Source organism: Phalacrocorax aristotelis, chromosome 26 (genome assembly GCF_949628215.1).
Source record: "Phalacrocorax aristotelis chromosome 26, bGulAri2.1, whole genome shotgun sequence".
In the NCBI taxonomy this organism is placed as follows: Eukaryota; Metazoa; Chordata; class Aves; order Suliformes; family Phalacrocoracidae; genus Phalacrocorax; species Phalacrocorax aristotelis.
In genome coordinates this window covers 550,586-571,748 of record NC_134301.1, presented here as the reverse complement: position 1 = coordinate 571,748, position 21,163 = coordinate 550,586, and the positions used below count along the sequence as shown (strand labels likewise).

Genomic DNA, 21,163 nt, shown 5'->3' with positions numbered 1-21,163 from the left:
AGGATGCTGGAGGGGGCCAGGGGGAGGATGCTGGAGGGGGCCGGGGGCAGGATGCTGGCAGGGGCCGGAAGGATGATGCTGGAGGGGGCCAGGGGGGAGGATGCTGGAGGGGGCCGGGAGGGAGGATGCTGGAGGGGGCCGGGGGGGAGGATGATACTGGAGGGGGCCGGGGGGAGGATGCTGGAGGGGGCCAGGGGCAGGATGATACTGGAGGGGGCTGGGGGGAGGATGCTGGAGGGGGCCGGGGGGGAGGATGATACTGGAGGGGGCCAGGGAGGAGGATGCTGGCGGGGGCCGGGGGGGAGGATGATACTGGAGGGGGCCGGGGAGGAGGATGCTGGCGGGGGCCGGGGGGGAGGATGCTGGAGGGGGCCGGGGGGGAGGATGATACTGGAGGGGGCCGGGGGGGAGGATGATACTGGAGGGGGCCGGGGGGAGGATGCTGGAGGGGGCCGGGGGGGAGGATGATACTGGAGGGGGCCGGGGGGGAGGAGGATGCTGGAGGGGGCCGGGGGGGAGGATGATACTGGAGGGGGCCGGGGGGGAGGAGGATGCTGGAGGGGGCCGGGGGGGAGGATGATACTGGAGGGGGCCGGGGGGGAGGATGCTGGCGGGGGCCGGGGGGGCTGCCGAAGCGGGGCCGCAGTAGCCTGGCCGGGCGCTGCCCCCTGCCCCCCCCGACCCCCTCGGCCCTGCCTCCTCCTCCCTCCGCCCGCCGCCGCCTCCCAGCCCTGGGCGGGGTTTGGCCCCGGCGCCGGGAGATGGTGGAGCCGGTGTGAGCGGCACCGGGGCTGCAGCCGGCTGCGGCCCCCCTGGCCCCAGCCCCGGGGGGGACCCCGCCCCCCCCCCCGGCCCAGCCATGCCCGCCGGCAGCAACGAGCCCGATGGGATCCTCAGCTACCAGGTGGGGGGCAGTGGCCCCGGGGAGGGGGATGCCCGGTACCCCCGGGCGGGCCGCGCCGCCGGTGCGGCCGGAGGATGCTCCGTGGCTGCTCACTGCGGCATTTCCGATGGCGGGGCGGGGGGACACAGGGGGAGCTGGGTGGGGGTGCACGGGGGAGGCAAGGCATCTGCAAGGGGGAGGGTGCCTGGGGGGTCTGTAAGGGGCGTGCAAAGGGGGGTGAAGGGCATCTGCAAGGTGGGGGGGTTTTAAGGGGGGGTGGTAGGTGTCTGTAAAACGGGGTGCCGGGGATGTGCAAAGGGGTGCCAGGCCTCCGAAGGGGGGGTTCAAGGCATCAGCAAGGAATCTGCAAGGTGTAGGGGTGGGGGCGCAAAGGGGGGCAGTGAGGCATGCTCAAGGTGGGTGCAGGAGGGATGCAAGGAGGGGAGGAAGGCACCTGCGAGATACCTGTTGGGGGGCTCCTTGCGGGGCCCCCCTTGTCCCCTCTTTCGTATCTAGATGTGACCCCCTGGTGATCTGGACTGGGGACAAAGGCCACTTTGCCTGCAGAGCACCACACCACCCGGGGGGGCTCAGCTATTTTTCCCACCAGGTGCTTGCAGGGATGTGACTGGTGCTGGGGTGCAGGCAGGAGGCAGCTGGGTGGTCCGCCCTCTTTCAGCACCTCCTTGTCCGGGGGAGGGTCTGCCCGACCCCCAGCTGCACCCATGGGACCCGGCTGGAGGAGCTGCAAATGAGAGGAGGGGGAGTAATTAATCTGCCCTGTAATTACAGCTCAGGGAGAGAGTGAAAGGAATTTCCATCTCCCCCAGTGAGGGATGACGGTCACGTCCTGGTGATGCTCGGTCCTGCCCTGCATCCCCACCTCGCAGCCCCACTTTGGGGCTCCAGAGCCTCGTCCCCTCCTGTTGGGAGCCGCCGGGTCCAGTCCCTGTCACAGCTCAAGTCCTGGCCCAGGAGCCGGAGGGGTCCCTGCCGGGGGACGGTGCTGACCCCCACGGGAGCAGTGGAGGGGGCCGCAGGGATGGTGGCTTCATCCAGGCGGGATAGAGATGGAGGGGGGTGACGAGGGCGTCTCCTGCTCTACCGGCGGAGCAGCCCCTGGTTTGTCCCCATGGACACTGTTACCCTCATCCCATAATATGGCTGGCATCAGTGTTATTCATTACACTTTGGGTGGGATGAATGAGATGAATCCTACCTCCCACTGCTGGTAGCTGGTCTTGCTCGTGTATGATGGGACGAGGGGGCCGGGATGTGAGGTCTGCCTGCTCGCATGATGCTTTCGGCCTCCCCCAGCACCAGGGGGACTCAAAGCTGGACCTGAACCTTTGTGTTTTTCCTTGTCCTCAGTTACACCAAAGCTTCCCCAGGGAAAGATTTTTCTTAACCAGGAGTTGCACATAGAGACAGGTAAACTGAGGCAGGACACTCAATCCCTCTCTCTCGCTGGGACAAAAAAATTGCAGTAAAATAATGATTTGGGTAAGTTTTCTTGGGGTGGATGCGGGGAGAGGATGCACTGAGCTCCTGACACGAAGGGGTTCACTCCAGCCGTGTCAAAACAGACCTTCATCCTTTTCTCCAGTCATTCCTGATTTCATTTTTACAAGCAATAATTACTTTCAGCCTCCCAACAGAACCAGCTTTGAAGCAGCCAGCCAGAGCTTTTCGTTTAGAAAGTAGCAAAGTGGAACATCTCTGGCTGCTCCATAACTCAAAAGCGAGCGATGCAAAGCTTGGCATCCCCTTTCCCAGCCCAGTTTCGACGACTTGATGTGTTCCAGGCGCCTGGTGGCAGCAGAGGTGGACAGAGAGGGGAGGCGAAGCATCTGCAAGCGCTGGTACCCATTCTGGGACGGGATAATTTGCTTTCTGGAGGCATCAATCCTTCCTGCTCCATCCCAGCCCAAGCCCATGCATCCACAACCCTGTAGCTCTATTAAATCCTTAACTCCTCCAGCAATTTCCTCAAATAACCACCCCGAGTGGCCTAACTGGGACCGAGTGAGTTTTGAGTGGGGCCATTTCCTTCGGTGACATCTCCAAGCAAAGGTGCCATGATTTCTGTTGCTGCGATGGCTGGGGAAGGGCGATGGGATGCTCAGAGCATCTTGCCGCGGACCCGGGGGTGCCCACTTGTCCCGTGTCCTCCTATGTTTGCTCCAGAAGCTTTAACACTAAATAATAAAAAAGCAGCGGGGATCCGAGCTTGGATCACGATGGGATTTTAACTGATTAGACCTCGGTGTCACCTTCCCTCGCCGTGTTATTTTACACCCCGTGTCGCCTTTCAGGGCAAGCCAGGCAGTTAACCTTTGCGCCGAGCGGCGCCGGCGAGGAAGTTCATTAGAGCAAATGAATTTGCAGCATGGAAATGATGGATTAGCTCAGCCTGGAAAATAAAGTAGAGCTGGAGATAGCAGGAGGAAGTGAGGAGAGTAAAAAATGTCGTTTATCTGGACGTTTCTGTACCATGCTAGGACTTGGTCTGGCTAACGAGGACGTATGGAAGTACCAAAGGGACAGAGGCCATGCCAAAGCAAGACCGCCCAGAAATGCCCTGGTGTTTTGGAGGAAATTTTGATGAAAATCGGTGCTGTCCCATAACGTGTATTTTCCCAATGGTTCGCACTTCACCTGTATTTTGGCAGGATGTGCTCTTAAATACACCCAAACACTGCTTATGCCTTTTGGCCCTTGGCCCAGCAGGATGCAGCGTTGCCACCCCATTTCTCTATTCGGGGTAGCTTTTGCTCCAAGCAGAACTGGTGTCTCCCCGTGCCCCGAGTGTTGCAAGCGGGCAGAATCTTGGGGATGAAATAATGGCCTGCATCATTACCCGAGAGGCTGATGCCATCAGTGGTCACTTCCTCTGGAGTTGGTGCGCGCTGGGTGCCACTGAACTCCTCTTGATAAGGGCTCGCCCCAGTGTCCTGAGGGACTCTGGCGTCCGGATTGATCGGGAGGTTCAGTTCTCCCCCCAACCTGGTGACCGACGTGAGGATGGACCCAACTGGGGGTTCCAAAATGACCCTTCTGGAAGAGTTACAGGTAGCCCGGCCGGGGCTCTGCCGAGGGGCCAAGCACCCCCAAACAGTTGGGAAACTCCCCCCAAAATCCCATTTGGCGTTTCCCCGGAGCGCGGCAGGACGGGCGGGGGGAGATGCTTTGCACCGGGGAGGGCTGCGGGGGGCAGATTTAGCGTCGCTGTGCAGGGCACGGAGGCAAAGTGGTTTCTGAGAGAGAAGGAGACTTTCCCTGTGTCGCCGGCTTTGGGGCGTTTGGAAGCTGCAACTCCCAAATCCCACTGCGACACCCGCAGAACGCGCTCGAGCCTGCGGATTTATTTCCATTGCGCTTTTATTTCAATTGCAACTTCATTTAAATGGCGATTTCATTTTGATTGCGCTTTAAAGTGATTTTAAGAAGCCCTTTTGTCCTGTGCCTTTTCTGAGGTTGAGGCTGGGTTTTTTTGGCAAATCCGGAGGGGAGCAGGATGCATTGCTAAGAAGGGACGGAGGGTGGCAGAGGCTGTCATCAGAGGGAGGATGGGAAAGCCACAGGTGCGTGATAATTGGGCTGCTGGGTAACGTGGGCGAGTCCCGGGTGCTGGCGGGGAGGCAGCAACAAGTCAGCTCTGAAATGAGTACTCAGGGAGCAGCAAACTCGTTTCCAGACTGGAGCGTTTGTTCCTCTTGCTCATCAAATCAACCAGCGACCAGGAGGTGTGCGCTTTGCCGAGCGTCGCTGCTGCGCGGCGGCAAGCGATGCTCTGGAGTCGAAGCACTGATTTGGGGGGTAAAAAGCAGATTTCACATCAGTGTTTGCAGCTTAAATCATAATAAGCTATTAATTCTCTATATTTTTAAGAAGTCTTCATTGTTAAAACCTCATGATTAGTAGAAAAGGCAGCGTGTGCCAGCGCGGCATTTGAAGTTTTACTTGAAAATGACAGCTTTGGTTGTTTTGGGGCTGTTTCCTAGTGCATGGTATGGCTCTTGCTTTTTAAATTTTGTCCAACAGCCCTGCTGGTTCCCCCGGTTTTCTTGGTATTTTGCTCTTCTTCAAAGTTCAGTTTCAGAAATTGAGCAACTGGGTGTGAAACTCAGCATATTTTTCATTTGTTTGTTTGAACAGTTTTTGGTGGTTGTGATGATGACAATGGGCTTGCAAATAGGAACCTCAGCAATTCGATAGCCCCAAACCTTCCCCTTTGTGCCTTTAATAAAGGAATAATTTGAGAACTGATGAAAACTAAAAGGGGTTCAGGCATTGCAGAGGTTTTCTTTGCATGGCCAAACAGATTTTGGCTTTCTTGGATTAGTTCCTGCCCATGCACATAAGGAAGGGGAAACCCAGGGACAGTGAGCTGCTTCCTTAGTATTTAGGAAACGCGTAGCAATTAAAAGCCAAAGTGCAGCCTAAAGAGGGGAAAAAAGATATGAAGTGTTTCCAGGAGGCCCTTTCAAAGCCACAGCTGTGACTTGAGTGTGTGAGATGTGGCTGGGTTTTTATTTCTTTGAAGGCAGCCTGGCAATCCCCTTCCCTAGCGAGGGGAAAAGAGAAGTAAAAAGACTTTGTTCTGTTTGCCCCTGGGGGTCTCCTTTGGCTTTTAGGGCACAAATGCTGTTTATGCAGCGCCGGCACTGGTATTTCAGCTGAGGAGGGCATTAACTCTCAGTCCTTGGTTCTTGCAAGGAGAAAAGTGATGTTTTCTGTGGAAAGCAAGCTTGCCCCAAGGGCAGCCCCAGCCTCGTTGAGCTGAAGATGAAGCTTTTTGCCCTTGCAGGTTCTTGAGGCCCTTTGGAGGTTGTTGGTAGCCAAGTCTTGTGGCCAAGTGCCATCTAGTGAGTCCTGCAGGTATCACGCTGGGAGAATGAAACTGCTGTGAGCAAAAGTGCAGTTTGGGGTATTTTTTTGCCAGTTTGGAAATCCCCACCCTTTTTTCTTTTTTTTTTTTTAAGAAAGCACCCACAAGAACAAAGCAGTGGGGATTTGGGATTTTTTGGTCTGAAACACTCAGCCCTCTCCCCTTATTGTAAATAGTTCCAGTCTCCCATTGTATACAATATAGGTGACGTTATGGGCTGTTTTATTTGCGTATGATAAGAAAAACCTGCGACAAGTCTGTGTTTTTACAGAATCCTCCAACCCCCGACAGGTGGGGGTTGGCAGGGCCCTTGTCATCCCGTCCCACACCCTGCTTGAGCAGGCACACCCAGAGCAGGGGCACAGGACCGCGTCCAGTCGGGGTGTGAATGTCTCCTGGGAAGGGACTCCACAGCCCCTCTGGGCAGCCTGTGCCCCTGCTCTGGCACCCGCACAGGGAAGGGGTTTGTCCTCATATTGAGGTGGCACCTCTGCGCTGGCCTTGCTCGAGCAGCTCCCGGCCCTTCTTGAAGCGGGGGCCGTGCCTGGAGGAGGAGGAGGCAGGCAGAGGCGTGATGCCCGTGGAGTCGCCCAGGCGCAGGGGTGGATGGTGGCCGGGGGCCCGTACGGGAGCTCTCCACAGCCAGCCCCAACTTTCCCCTTCTCGTTGCTGAGCAGAGGCATGACGAAGAGGCGGTCATTGACCAGGGAAGAACGAGCAACGTCGTCAATATTCACTATGAGAAGGAGGAGCTGGAAGGTGAGGCTCTGCTGAGCCCCTGCTAGAGGGGCCGCCAGCCCAGCGCGTTTTCCCCTTGCACAAAATCCCTACAAGGTGCCTTGCTCGGTGTCGCGTCACGTGCAGCAGGACGTGCCGGGCTTCTCACTAAAACAGCAGAGCGACCTTCTGTCGCTGCTTCATGAGCAAGTCTGCGTGTTGTCCAGCCGAGGCTGGAGGTGGAGAAGGGGTTTGTACTTTCAGGGCACTTTGATGAGCCGGAGCCGTCACTTGTTGCTCTGTTTCTGCCGAGTTTGAGGAAAATAGGCTTGGGAAAAGGAGGTCCCGCGACAATCAAATTCAGAGAAGTCGGTGCTTCTCCTGGGATTTAAGCATGGCTTCGAGAGGCACCGGCCGCATCGACCGTTGCTGCGATGCCGAAAGTGCTGCCAATGGTGCTTTTTCGCAGGCCACCGGACCCTGTATGTGGGCGTGCGGATGCCGCTGGGGAGGCAGAGCCACCGGCATCACCGACCCCACAGCCAGAAGCATCGGAAACGGGAACGGGAGAAGGACTCTGCCCTGACGGAGCCGGGCTACCGCTGTAAGTGCCGCCGCAGCGTTCCCTGAGCTCCTCGGGGCTACTTGGGTGCTGGGGTCTTCTGCAAGCAGTGCCTGGGTCTGGTTTGAGTGATGTGCTGTTCTCCCGAGGGCAAGTGGCGTTATTTAGCAAGACCCTCTTTTTCCCCAACTTTTCTCAAGTTTGTAAGGCAGTTAAATGCCTAATGGGTTTAGGCTCGCCTTCCTTAGAGGGATCCCGGGTTTAAAAGTGGGAACGTGGGGCAGGAGAGCTGCCCGTCGTTGTGCAGAGGTGGAGCAGATGCTTCTCCGTGGCTGCGTGCAAGGCCAGGCAGAGGCAGGGGAGAGGGGCGAGCCCAGTATTTCTGGCTGAGCTGGTGCCAGGCCGATGGCCCCTTTGGATGTGAGCGTGACGGGCCGTATTGAGGCATGGTAACGGGACGGGGCTTTGTCTTCTGCCCCCAGACACCCCATCCCAGCGGGTGCAGTTCATCCTCGGGACCGAGGAGGATGAGCAGCACATACCCCATGACTTGTTCACCGAGCTGGATGAGATCTGCGTGAAAGAGGGGGAAGATGCTGAGTGGAAGGAAACGGCAAGGTAAATGCCTGCTGCGGGCGCGGTGGGAGAGGGGTCCCCACGCTGGCGGCGCCCCTGGGCTCCGCTTTCCTCTCTGCGGGATGGAAGGAGCTTTGGCAGCTGCAGGTGCCGATGGGAGGAGTCGCCTCCTCTTGCTGCCCCGTAGCTCTAGGAAAGGCCTTGCAGAGCCGGGGCTGTTTTCTTGCAATGGGGCTGATGGCACCCGCTGTCCGCAGGTGGCTGAAGTTTGAGGAGGACGTGGAAGACGGCGGCGAGCGCTGGAGCAAGCCCTACGTGGCCACGCTGTCCTTGCACAGCCTCTTTGAGCTGAGGAGCTGCATCACCAAGGGCACGGTGCTGCTGGACATTTGTGCCAACAGCATCGAAGAGATTGCAGGTACCGTGGGCGCCACATCGCTCCGGGAAGGGCCGAGCTTGGCCACGTTCACTCCCAAATCGAGCCCTGCCCCAACGACGGGTCCTTTTCCAGAAGCCCCACTGGGTTTTTAAGTCATGGGTTGGGTTTGGATGTAGCCTGGGCGTGCAACAGTCGCACCAGCTTTTTCTTCCCATACGGGATCCTTTTGAGAGCGATTTGTGGGGTTGCAGAAGCGATTAGAGAATATTCTGCAGCCAAACAGGAGTGTGTGTGAGGGCGTAACAGGCTGCTCTTAGAAATACGGCGTCTGCGTAGGAGCTGAACCTCCTTAAATCAACTCTTTCTTACAAGCCGTTTCCTCACATTCTTTTTTTTCCCCTTTGCCTTCTTAACATGCCGGGATTGAAGGGGTTTAAAGGCAGGGTTTATCTGGCAGATGCCCAAGCAGTGTCTGTTTGTGGGGAAGGTAACTGAAGTTGACTGAGAAAGCGGCTCTGGAGAACTGATCTGTGACTGGGAGGTCTCCATTCAGCCCTTTCAGGAGGTGCAGGAGCCGGAGCCGTTCTTAGCACATTTCTCCCTGGGCTTGGCAAATTGCAGTCGATCGGCCAAGGAAGCTCTGGGAGAGCCTGTGCTCTAGATTGCCTAGAATTGGGTTAGGTGCGCAGAGTCAGACAGAAAGGCCAGGTCTGGCCAGAAAGAGGCATTGGTTAGAACGGGAAATACTTATCTTTGCAGAGGGCTGAATAAGCGCTTTGATGGCGTCTTTTAGCGCAGGAAAAGTCTTGCTTTCGTTGCAAAGGCTGAACTGTATGAAAATGTCTTGCTAAGCAAGGCTGAGCCCTCCTTAGGGTATCCTGCGTGGCGCAGCCTTCTCCAGGGGCTGCGGGGGTCGGGACTTGGCGGGGGTTTCTTCTCTGCCGGCTTGATTTCCCTTTGCCGTCCCCAGATATGATCCTGGGCCAGCAAGAAGAGTCCGCCGAGTTTGACGAGGGCGTGCGGGCAAAAGTTCGAGAAGTGCTTCTGAAGAAGCATCACCACCAGAACGAGAAGAAAAGAAACAACCTTCTCCCCATCGTCCGCTCGTTTGCGGATGTGAGCAAGAAGCAGTTGGACCCGCACCTCCTCGACAAGCCAGGTGAGGGCTTCTGCCGGGCTTTGGCCCCGTGAGACTTGTCCTGAAAAAGGAGAAGCGTCGCACTTGCTCCTTGTCTGTCTTTTTGAGTGTCTTTCCTTTTCCTGCCAGCCCAAACACTCACCCCTCACCCTTCTGCCACCGCTGCGGAAGCTAAAAATGGGGTGAGCCACGAGAGCAGCGCGATGGATTTAAGCAAGGTGAGACGCTTGTGGCTTTCTGACGCCTTTAGGCGCAGATTTGCTCTTGCAAACGGGGCCGCAGCGTGTGCTATAGAGTGCTGTGGGCTTTGGGTTTGGGGGAAGGGCCTGAACATGGCTTGTCGTGCCCAGGCGGAGCTGCACTTCATGAAGAAGATTCCCACCGGTGCTGAAGCGTCCAACGTGCTTGTAGGAGAGCTGGATTTCCTTCGCCAGCCCATCGTGGCATTCGTCCGCCTGACCCCGGCTGTCCTCCTCTCGGGCATGACAGAAGTTCCCATCCCCACAAGGTCTGCGTGAGGAGCACAAAGCTTTTCTTTTCCAAACCCCCGACAACACAGCATCCAGTTGCGTGCATCAGTTTGGTGTCCCAAGGGAATGCGGGCAGTGGGAGCAAGCACGTTCCTCCCACTCCCATCTCCTCACCCTCATTTCTCCCTTCTCTGCTGGATCTTTGAAAGCCCTTGGCCAATTTTAATGAGAGTTGGCCCAAAACTGAAATTTGCCACCATCGGTTGTGATGAATTTCAAATGCATGGCGGAGGCGGTGAGCCTCTGTGTCCCGTCTTGAGCCGTGCTCTGGGCTGGCAGCTCCCGGGCATTCCCTGGGGTGCCCTTTGAGCAAGGACACGTTCTTCTCCCTCACTTTGTTCCTCTTGCCCAGGTTCCTGTTTGTTTTGCTTGGACCGGAAGGAAAAGCCCATCAGTACCATGAGATCGGCAGGTCCATGGCTACTCTCATGACGGATGAGGTGCGAGGAGATAAGAGATGCCTCTGGGTTGTTTTGGGCTTCCTTCCCTTTTCCCTGTGTCCGAGGCAGCGAGGAAGAGGCTTTGCTGTCCCAGCTGCCCACAGCTTTCCAGAGAGCCCACCCTTTGCTGGCGCCCCAAAGCAAACCTGTGGATTTGCACCCCCCACCACCCCCTGGAGGCTGAAATCCCACTGGGTGCATCCTGTGGCTCGTTCTTCTCCCCGGGTTCCCCAGCACGCTGTCCCCAGCGGTGGCATTGCCAGGGCCAGCCAAACGTCTCCCCTTTAAGCCAAAGGGTATGGTGTGCCTTGGGGGCCGGGGGCCTTGTGGAAGAGATGAGTCCAAGTACCACGATGGATGGGTTTTTCCTCTTGGGGGAATATTTCCTGCCGTTTCCAGCAGGAAACGTGGGGGAAACCTGATGGAGTTGGAGACGTCCCTGCTCACGGCAGGGGGTTGGACTCGACGGCCTCGAAAGGTCCCTTCCAACCCGCACCGGTCTGCGGTTCTAGGGAAGTTGTTGTGCATTTAGCCAAGGGCTTATTGCGCTGGTTAGGGCGTGCGAGATGGGTTCTCCTCTCAGCAGGTTGTCTCCCCTCGGCAGGTTTTCCACGACGTTGCCTACAAAGCCAAGAACCGGGCTGACCTCGTTGCCGGCGTCGACGAGTTTCTGGATCAGGTCACGGTCTTGCCGCCCGGAGAGTGGGATCCATCGATCCGAATCGAGCCCCCCAAAAACGTCCCTTCGCAGGTGGGTGCTGCGGCCGAGGGGGATGCGAGGGGGACGGGCAGGACAGCGGCACGGCTGGGGATGGTGCTCAGAGGCCCCAAGTCACAAGGTCCCAGTTTGACCCAGTCACACACCTGGACCAGAAGCAAAACAAGCCCGTGGTGACAAATACGTCTCTTCATTATCTTATTTGGATTTGAACAGGAAAAAAGGAAGGTGCCAGGAGCTCTCGATGACAGTGCTTCTCACAGCAAGCCGGAGAAACACAGTGGTCCTGAACTGGAGCGGACGGGAAGGTGGGAGCTGTGATAGTTTGGGGTTTTTTCCTGTTTGCCTCTGAAATCTGAGCATGCAGCTCCTGCCCAGCAGGATTTAGGGGTTAGTGAAGGGGCCAGGTGGGAGATGTGGGCAGCTGAGCTGAGCCACAGCATCACTGCACACAAGGTTTCTTGCTTTGGGGTGGAAGCAGATGTGTAAATAGCTCCAGGCAGAGCTCTGCTGCTTCGGAAAGCAAGGGCCTGTTGCAAGAAGAGAGGATAGGCTCCCGGGTTATTTCCTTTCTCTTGTTGTTGGAGGGATTGTTTGGGGAGCGTCAGTTTTTGCTGGGTCTAAAATGGGTAAAGGAGACTGCTGCTTCTTAGCCATGAGAGCTCTTCTGTGCCTGCGAGCGTCCTTTTGCAGCAGGGACAACTCCATGGGCTCTTCCAGGAAACGAGTCTCTTTTTTTCCCTTCCTCCAGGCTCTTTGGAGGTTTGATCCTGGACGTGAAGCGAAAGGCCCCGTGGTTCTGGAGCGACTTTCGGGATGGTCTGAGGCTGCAGTGTCTGGCGTCCTTCCTCTTCCTCTACTGTGCCTGCATGTCCCCTGTCATCACCTTTGGGGGGCTGCTGGGGGAGGCGACCAATGGCCACATAGTGAGCACCTCTCTCTGTTGGGTGGCATGGGGGAGGATGAAACTCTCGCAAAAGTCCTTGCTGCGGGGAATTTGCTTTGGGTTTGGGGGTGTTTCCCCCCTCCCCTGCTAATGATTTACGTATTCACGGCTGCCTCTCTTCCCCGGCCAGAGTGCCATGGAGTCGCTGCTGGGCGCATCCATGACCGGCGTGGTGTATTCCCTCTTTGCTGGGCAGCCTCTCACCATCCTCGGGAGCACCGGACCCGTCCTTGTGTTTGAGAAGATCCTTTACAAGTTCTGCAAGTAAGGCTGGCTGCCGCGGCTGGGTGCTGCGAGAGCCTTCGCAAGAAGGCAGCCATGGAGCAAAGATGGTTTTGTCGGTGGCAGTTGTTAGATTGAAGTTGTTTTCTGTGTTTTGATGATTGTATTGAAAAGCAGGACCTTTTCATGTGAAATGGGGATTGTCCAGGACAATCCTTTGGTTGGGATGACTTGGATCCTTATTGCCCTGTTAGTGCAATTGCACTTCTATTGAGCCCCAACTCGCTGGCAGCAGATGACTGGGTGCAAACCCAGCCGGGGTTGGTGTTGGGGCGTCGGGGTGATGTGGCAGAACACCACCTTCCACCACAGGGCCCTGACCTCCGTTAGCTTCCAGGGCGTTAACCCAAGATAATTGCTAAATGGTGATAAGGGAAGAATTGGCCGCCTCCTGCGGGTCCCCGCCCTGCACCACAGCCCTGGGGCCGCCCGTAGCAGAACAGGGCAAGTGCATTTACCATCCCCAGCCTTGACACCCTCCTGAATCGCTGCCAATTTTCCCCGAAGGAAGGCAGGCAGGCACGGCTCGGAGCCTCTTGCTGGCCTCTGCATCCTTCTTTTTCTGTTGGTTTCCCAGGGAGTACAAGCTCTCCTACCTCTGTCTGCGGGCGTGCATCGGGCTGTGGACTGCCACCTTCTGCATGGTGCTGGTGGCCACCGACGCCAGCTCTTTGGTGTGCTACATCACCCGCTTCACCGAAGAAGCCTTCGCCTCCCTCATCTGCATCATCTTCATCTACGAGGCTCTGGAGAAGCTGAGTCACCTGCGAGAGACCTACCCTGTGCACATGCACAGCCAGCTCGACCTCCTCACCCTCTACTAGTGGGTTTTTTGTCCTCCTGAAACACCGCTGCCCCTTGGCAGGAGCTCAGGGTTGCACCTCCGTCGTCTTTCCCTTACCCCTGCCTTGGCTTCTCTCCTCCCAGCTGTAAGTGTGAGGCACCGACCCATCCCAGCAACGAAACCCTGCGCTTCTGGGAGAGCAACAAGGTCAACGTGTCCGGTATCGCCTGGGAAAACCTCACGGTGACTGTAAGTGGCCTGAGCCACTGCTTCCTCGCGCCGCGGCCACGGGCTCAGGGGCATTTGCACGGTGCAAGAGTCAGAGGCCTTCCGGTGCTGATGGGCTTCCAGCTGTGCTGGTGCTGCTCTGAAAAGTCACGGCTTCAGTCTGATGGCGGGGTTTAACCTGCTTGGTCCTGCGAAGGAGAGTCTGCCTTGTCCCGGCCACCTGGTCCCCAGCGCTGTGGGGAATAACTGTCCTCCTCAAGCCTGTTGCAGGACAGTGTTTCCGCCCGGGAGCGAGGTTAAGTGGGTGGTTTGATTCTTGGAGCAGTTGGAGGACTTGAGTTCATGCTGGAAGGGAGTCATTGGCTTCCTGAAGTGGTTCCTAATACCTGCAGGCCTGGCTTGCTCACCCAGCGTGTCTGTAGGCGCAGGCATGAATTTGCATGTCTGAGCAGTCTCTTGGGCTGTTGTTGCTGGAACCAGAGCTCAGGCACAGGGTGGGGGGCTCGTATGGGCGTCTTCGTCCCCTCTCGGCCGTGTCCTGGGAGCCCTGCCCTGGGAAGGGACGCTTTGCCTCTTCTCCCTTCCTGTCGCGTCTGTCTCAGCCCTCCTGCCCTGTTCCCTTGCCCTGTCCCCAAGAGCTGCCAGCACGTCCTTCCCCTCCGGCGTCACCTCCAGCCGTGGTTACCTGCCATTCAAGCGGAGGATGTGGCGTGGCTCTGTGGCGTGGTGTCCCGTCACAGCTCCTCTCTCCGCTCTCCTCTGTGCAGTTGAATGTGTCGCTTGTTCAGGTGCTGCTGCTGCTGCTGCTTACCTAGAAATCTCCGTGGGCAGCAGCAGTTACAGGGTCGTGGCTCTTGGCCCAAGAGCCTCACAACCCCCCGGTTCCCCGAGGTTTCCTTGCCGCACGGGCACTGCCTTTGTGCGCTGACGCTCTGTTTCTGCAGGAATGTCGGTATTTGCACGGCGAGTTTCAAGGAGCTGCCTGTGGGCGCGATGGCCCCTACACACCTAATGTCCTCTTCTGGTGCTGCATCCTCTTCTTCTCCACCTTTGTCCTGTCGAGCTTGCTGAAGAAGTTCAAAACCAGCCATTACTTCCCAACCAGAGTAGGTAGAAGCTGGTGGCCAGCATCAGTCTCCACGCTCTTTTCCCCAGAGGGCTCTCCTGGAGCACTCAGCAGTATTTGCCACCGCTTGGTCGAGCTGGGAAACGTTGCCCTTGAAGGCCAAGCCCTCCATCGGCTGGGCTGTCCCTCACACAGCTCCATGAGTGCAAAACCACTGTAGCATTTCCGACCTGCCCCTTTCAGCTCTGGTTTCTTGCCCCAGGTACGGGCCACAGTGAGCGACTTTGCCGTTTTCCTCACCATCGTCATCATGGTGCTCATTGACTTGGTGACTGGGATCCCGTCCCCGAAGCTCCATGTGCCCCATGTGTTCAAGGTAAGGGGGTGTTTTGGCGCGGAGCTGTTTGCGGCCCCTGGGGATGCCACAAGGTGGTGGCAGGGCAGGGCAGGACGGGGCTGAGTCTGGAGGAGATGCGGGTGGTGTGAGCATCTCCTCTTCCACCTCCGAGCGCATCCTTTCCTTGTGGGAACGAGAAGATGGCCCCGCCGCTCTGGAGATGCACAGGAGAAGCAGCTGTAGGTGCTGGCAAAGAGGCCGCTGGCACTGCTGAACCCCCTGGGAGAGGGTGACTTGAAGCCAGGGCTGGGAGCTGCTCTGCCCCAGGGCTGGAGGGGAAACTGAAAGGCAGTGAGGCGGCTGGGCTGGGAGAGGATCGTGACATGCGTGTGCTTTGTCGCAGCCGACCAGAGATGACCGTGGGTGGTTCGTCAGCCCCATCGGCCCCAACCCATGGTGGACGGTGCCGGCTGCGCTCATCCCAGCTCTGCTCTGCACCATCCTGATCTTCATGGACCAGCAGATCACGGCTGTTATTGTCAACAGGAAGGAGCACAGGCTGAAGGTAAGGGGCTGCAAGAGATGAGCCCGTCCCCAGCCCACTGTGGGCTGCAGGAGTGGGGAGAAGCTCCTATTCCAAAAGCTTTGGGAAGGCGTTGGTGTGGGATGAGGTCGGGCTGTGTGGCAGGATGCTCTCCTGGGTTACTGACGACACGGGGAGCAAAGGGCAGGGGAGGGGAGGTGGGCAATCTTTCGGAGCAGCAAATCAGTCGGGGAGCAAGAGAGAGGAGGGCTTTTGTTTGAAAATGCCAGCGGCAGCTGGGGGAAGGAATCGTTCTGAAGAGCTGCCAGGGATAGCTCAGAGTCGCATCTTCTTTGCAAGTGGTGGCAATTTCTCTGTGAATGAAGAGAAAAAGTCGTTTTATGTCTTTTTTGTGAGAAGTCGATATCACGCAGACTCTCGCAATCCGCTTTGTCTGAGCCCCTGTCAGATTTCCATGCGAGGGGCTTGCGCAGAGACTGGCTACATCCTGATTTGTTTCCAATCCTTGCTTTAAATTTTCAAGAAGCTGACTTCAGCTCAGTAGGGTGGGAGCGTGACTTGCGGCGTTGTCGTTGCTCTTCTGCTGTGGGACACTCTGCCTCTTGCTTTGCTCCCTGCAGAAAGGATGCGGGTACCACCTGGACCTTTTTGTGGTGGCCGTGATGCTCGGGGTGTGCTCCGTGATGGGGCTGCCCTGGTTTGTGGCTGCCACCGTCCTGTCCATCACCCATGTGAACAGCCTCAAAGTAGAGTCTGACTGCTCAGCTCCCGGGGAGCAACCCAAGTTTTTGGGGATACGAGAGCAGAGAGTCACTGGCTTGATGATCTTTGTGCTCATGGGCTGCTCCGTCTTCTTCACTTCTGTGTTAAAGGTAAGAGGAAAATGGAAAACACCCAACAACCACGCGCTTTTGGGGGGTTCTGAAAAACAAGAGTCCCCCCTTCCCAGGCCTGAGTAGTTGTGGAGCAGAGGAGGAGGTGAATCCCAGCCCTTGGGGCTTGACCGGCGGTGGGAACCAGCCTCGGTCACGCTTTCCAGCCCTTCAGGCCCCAGTGTGCTGCGCTCTCGGCAAGCGAGCACGACGACCGCTTTAATGTTCAGGCGTCTTTCAGGCCCACCCGTGTTTGTGGGTTACAATTAGGCGCGTTCCGAGCAGTACCTCTGCTCCCTTTCAAACAGGCAGCACCTTCTCGGTGGCGATTGGCTCCCGCAAGCGCCTCAGAACAGCCATTCCAAGTAGCCAAACACGCCGAAATGGTCCCCGAGGGCTTCCTTGCGTGTTCCTCCCACAAAATAATGCCATCTCTAGGCTAAAAGGAGGCCCAGCGCCTTTGCGCGTTGCCACAAGAACACGTAGAAATGGTTTTCTACCGTCACAGAGCGCGGTACGCGGTAGCACGGGTGAAGTGACCTCTTTTCCTCCCACCTCTCTGGAAGAGAGGCTTATTGTGACAAAAGGGAACTCAGACGTTCAGCCTGAAGCAGAGCGTTGGCTCCCTCGCACGCACAAAATCTCTCCCGGTTAAAATCCGACCCACCTCCAAGCCCGTGGGAGCTGCAGAGCTTTGGGCAACTTCAGGCAGTGCCCGTAGAAGAGAGTGGTAAGAGTGAAAATGTGATGGAGAACAGAACGGAGGATTCCATTCTTGTTTTCAGTTCATCCCAATGCCTGTGCTTTACGGCGTCTTCCTCTACATGGGTGTGTCGTCCCTCAGAGGAATTCAGGTACGGGCTCTGTTACAGCGCGCGGCACGTCTGCTCCCTGGTATTTCCCGGCCGTAGGAGCGGGCAGAAAGCAGTGGCGTGGGAAAACACCTCTCCGGGAGCAAGCGCTGAAAGTGTTTTGTGTGAGCAGCAGCTCGGGGGAGGCCCAGGAGGGGTGTAGGGCTGTGGGAGCGGGCACGGTCAGGGCTCTCTGTGTCACGGCTTAGGGCAGGTCGGGCTTTGGTGAGGTGGAAGCGGGGGAATTCAGTGCCAAGGGAAGGCAGTTTCTGCCACCGGTGGAAATCCTTGCCGGGGGATTGGGTGGGCCAAGAAATGCCGCCGAGAGAAGACCGTGGACTCCTTGCAATGTGGTGGGCAGCTCTGGCGGGCAAGCTGGGTGGAGCGAAGGGCAACTGGGGGCTGCTCCCAGGAGGAAGCGAGTGGGCTCCGCGATCTCTCCTTGCAAGCGAGACCCTGAGAACTGCCTCCGCGTCTCCACGGGGCCAGAAACCTTCCGCAGTCCCACGGTGGCAACTTTTCCCCCTTGGCTTTTTGCAGTTCTTCGATCGCTTGAAGCTGTTCTGGATGCCGGCGAAACACCAGCCGGATTTCATCTACCTGCGGCACGTGCCCTTGCGAAAGGTGCATTTCTTCACCGCCATCCAGCTGATCTGCCTCGTCCTGCTCTGGGGCATCAAGGCGTCCCGTGCCGCCATCATCTTTCCCATGATGGTAAGAGCCGCTGCCGGTGTCGGCAGCGGGAGGTTTGCAGCGTTGGAGGGAGATGTAGCGTCGCCTCTGGCCTCACCGCATCTTCCCTCTTCCTCACAAAGGTGTTGGCTCTTGTTTTTGTGCGGAAAGTGATGGATTTCTGCTTCTCCAAGCGAGAGCTCAGCTTTCTGGATGACCTGATGCCAGAAAGCAAGAAGAAGAAGTTAGACGATGCCAAAATCAAAGCCAAAGAAGAAGAGGTAATGCTTGCTGGGGGCTCGGGGCCGGACGTCTCCCTTGGGCTGTGAGATGGCCTCTTTCTGTCCCAGCTGGTCTTGAAATGTTGGGGGAGGAGCAGAACACAATAGAAATAGATCCCAATAGCCCAGATCCCACAGCTTCAGCGTGTCTTTCCCTGAATTAGCAGTGAGCTTAACACTTGAGTGAGGGAGAATTTTAAAAAGTAGTCTTTGAGGAAAAAAGGTGAGGAAGATGATGATGATGATGATGATGATACTCACGGTGGGAAGATTTGTTGCTAATAGCGTTTTTAACCCTTGCAAAAGGTTTGGAGCGGAGGTCGATACCCTGCTGCACTAAGAGCTGAAGCTGCCATGGGTCCCAAGGAGAGGGCACATGCAGCGCTTTTACCGCCTGGTGTGTTTCTCTCCACTTTGGTCACAGACGGAGAAATTGATTTGTCCCTTTCTAAGCCAGGAGTCCCAGAAGATGATGGAAGCTGCTGCTGCAAATTCCGTTCAGCTGGAACTGGGGAGGACCAGCGGCTTGGATATCCCAAAGCAAACCAGTGACAGGTAAAGCCCTGTGGAGGCCCAGGGCCCCTGGCAGGATGGATTTGCAGGGGTTTGGCCCAATCTTCTCCACTTGCCTCTTTCCTGAGCATCCCTTAGGCACCAGCAGTCAGCTTGGGGGGAAAATCAGGGCTGCAGGAGGCGATGGCAGGGCTCTGCCTCCAAGCAGAGTGGCTGCACAGCTCACGTTTGAGCCCGGGCACTCTCATCGTCAGGGACTTTACGCAGCTGGAGAGCCTCGTGCTTCCAGCTGAGGAGCTGCAGGCATGATCTGTAGCAGCAGTGGCTTAGGAGCCCGCTCCAGGGCTGCGCAGCAGCGAGAGCCGTTGCACGGAGCCGTTGCTCTGCAGCTCTCGGGCTCGCCTCCCAAACCTCCTCACGCGGCAAAGGCCCCTGTGCTTGTGCTGAGCTTTGCTCCTCCGAGCCCCCCTGTTCCTCTCGCCGATGCTAACGCACTTGGTGCCGTCAGTTCCCAGAATCACGCGTTGCCCTGGGCAATATTTATTGCAGGGCTGATCCTTCGGAGATTAATATCTCAGAGGAGATGTCCAACACGACCGTGTGGAAGGCGCTGACGATGAACAGGGAAACGCTCTGACCCTGGGGAGGAAAGAGGTAAAGGCTGGCCCGTGAGTGCGACCGTGCTCCTCTGCGGCGACGGCGCGTGCCTACGGCTGTGCCGTGCTCTGGCCAGCACTGCCGAGCGAGCCCTGGGCACAGGCAGCAGGGGCCGTGGCATGCAAACCAGCTCCTCCCTGCCGGGCTGGTGCCACACACGGGGCTGAATCGGCAGCAGCCGGCCGCTCTGGCGCTGACGACGCTCTCCCTCTTCTTCTCTTCCCCCCCGCCCCAGTTTTCATGACTAGGAATGTTGACTCTGAAGGAGAGGAGTGAGAACGTGACTCAGGGATGTGCCGACGCAGGCCCGGGGAGAAACCGCTTCCCTTCAGCCGGAGGATTCCCATTAAAGCCATGCAGATGTTGTCGGTTACCCTGGGTGTGCTTCAGGCGTTCAGTATCTCCAGAGCAGCAAAGTGAGGGGCGCATCACAGTCCGTGGGAGCTGGGTGTTGTTACGCCTCCGTGTGTACGTGCGTGTGTTGGTGCGGTTTTGTAGTGGTCGAGGGGCTGCTACCGCTCCCTCATTCAGTGCTATTTTTTTAATCTCCAATTCCTCCTCGCCTTTCTCTTTTCTCCAAATATAAACTCTGAATGTACACAAACACCTTCTGTGAGGTGTGACGTGTTCTGCGCTTGCCTCTTCGTCCCAAAAAGGTTCGTGCTCTGGCTCGGGCTCCTCCCTTGAGTTCACTCCGGCGTCTCTCCCTGGGCCGAGAGGGACACCCTCCGTGGCGGGGCAGCGGAAGGACCCTCCGAGCAGTTGGGCCCAGGCGAAGGACGAGCATTTGCTGCCTGCGCTCCAGTTCCGCCCCCTTTGGTTCTTTTTTTGACTTCTCGCCTTTGCTTTGGCTCTGCCGTCGACCGGGAAGGTGCAAAGTGCAGAAATGCCCCCTTCTTGTTCCCTGGCTGTCACCTGAATGGAAGGGAGCATTGAACATGGAGCGCCTTGAGTGCAGCGTGTGGTCGTGGGAGCGGGCAGGTGAGGCGTGGGGCTCTGCGCCCCAGGGCTGTCCCCTGCCTTGTTCCTCTGCTTCCCTGCCTTTTACCTCCCGGGGACTCTGTGTGGAGTGTGAAGAAAAGGTGCCCTTGCAGCCCTGCGCCTCGCTGTGGGCTCAGCACGGGCTCCAGGCTCTTGGCATCTGCAGGCGGTGCCCCGTGCCCAGCTGGGACGGGGCCACAACCACTTCTCCCATCCGCTGCGGGAGCCTTTTCGTGCATCAAACCAACCCGAGATGCCAACAGCAGGTTGTCGCTCCTTGCAAAGGGGAGAGAAAATCAATATGAATGAGGTTATAGAAAATATAGTTGATATAAACATAAAATGTTTCTGTGAGGATGAAAACAGCACGTCACAAGCAGGGACAAAAGCAGAGGACTTCTTCTGGAATCACAGAATCCCAGCCTGGTGGGGGCTGGCAGGGCCCTCGGGAGCTCACCCCGTCCCACCCCCTGCTTGAGCAGGCACAGCCAGAGCAGGGGCACAGGACCGCGTCCAGGCGGGGCGTGAATGTCTCCAGGGAAGGGACTCCACAGCCCCTCTGGGCAGCCTGTGCCCCTGCTCTGGCACCCGCACAGGGAAGGGGTTTGTCCTCATATGCAGGTGGAACTTCGCATATTCCAAATTGTGCCCGTTGCCTTGGACGTCTGCCTTGGCCTGTCGTTGGGCACCACTGAAAAGAGCCCGTCCCATTGTCACTGAAATCAGGACTGAGCCTGGTGACACCAGCGCAGAGTTAAAAGGCAGCATTCTGTATTTGCGGGGGGCGGCGGCTGCACGGGGGATCCTCCTCCTACCGGGCACCCCCCAGGTCTCTTTGTGCCCGTTAAGTACGTGCTTCCTAGGCACATTCATTAGCTTTCTGATAACAGCTACAGATAGGCAGAGGTTACTTGCCCACGCCTGCTGGTGTCTCCGGCTGCTCCTCAGGGGGCTCCGGATGAAGGACATACTCTTCCTCCCTGTGTCCGCTACTTAACCCTTGTGTTCCCGCAAACTCACTTCTGAGATGACGCCCGTGCTGCCCGTGAGGGCTGCTCTGTTCTGGTTGAGTCTCTGCTCTGCAGTTCCTCACCTTTGTGGCTCTGTACGGCTGCTTTTCTTAAGGCCAAACGTCATCGTGACTTTGTTTAGGTACTTCGAATCTCGAGGCCTCTCTGACTCCCTAAAGCAACAAGCTTTAGTCTTTGTGCAGGCTGTTCTTGTTTCGGCTGCCTCCTTATCCTGGCCAGGTTTTGGCTCCGGGTCCCAGCCTTAGCTGAGCTGCACTAGACTGTATTAGTAACTCCCAACCATT

The 21,163-nt window shown here is 57.4% G+C and overlaps 1 protein-coding gene across 2 annotated transcripts; it reads left to right on the top strand.

Annotated features, from left to right (window-relative positions):
• Positions 1 to 589: 589 nt before the first annotated feature.
• LOC142048590 (electroneutral sodium bicarbonate exchanger 1-like) lies at positions 590 to 19,574 on the top strand. 2 transcript variants are annotated; one of them, XM_075075637.1, is made up of 25 exons: positions 590 to 904; positions 6,452 to 6,533; positions 6,961 to 7,095; positions 7,536 to 7,671; positions 7,887 to 8,047; positions 8,979 to 9,167; positions 9,276 to 9,364; positions 9,497 to 9,654; positions 10,029 to 10,116; positions 10,721 to 10,867; positions 11,051 to 11,142; positions 11,586 to 11,760; positions 11,911 to 12,044; positions 12,640 to 12,885; positions 12,990 to 13,095; positions 14,019 to 14,180; positions 14,403 to 14,516; positions 14,881 to 15,042; positions 15,642 to 15,893; positions 16,679 to 16,747; positions 17,285 to 17,458; positions 17,560 to 17,697; positions 18,155 to 18,252; positions 18,760 to 18,864; positions 19,103 to 19,574. In XM_075075637.1, the coding sequence occupies exons 1-24, from the start codon at positions 860 to 862 to the stop codon at positions 18,845 to 18,847; spliced, it is 3,240 nt and encodes a 1,079-aa protein (XP_074931738.1). In that variant the 5' UTR covers positions 590 to 859; the 3' UTR covers positions 18,848 to 18,864; positions 19,103 to 19,574. The 2 variants fall into 2 exon arrangements, with proteins under 2 accessions (XP_074931738.1, XP_074931737.1); XM_075075636.1 differs by having other exon boundaries at positions 19,116 to 19,419.
• Positions 19,575 to 21,163: the final 1,589 nt, after the last annotated feature.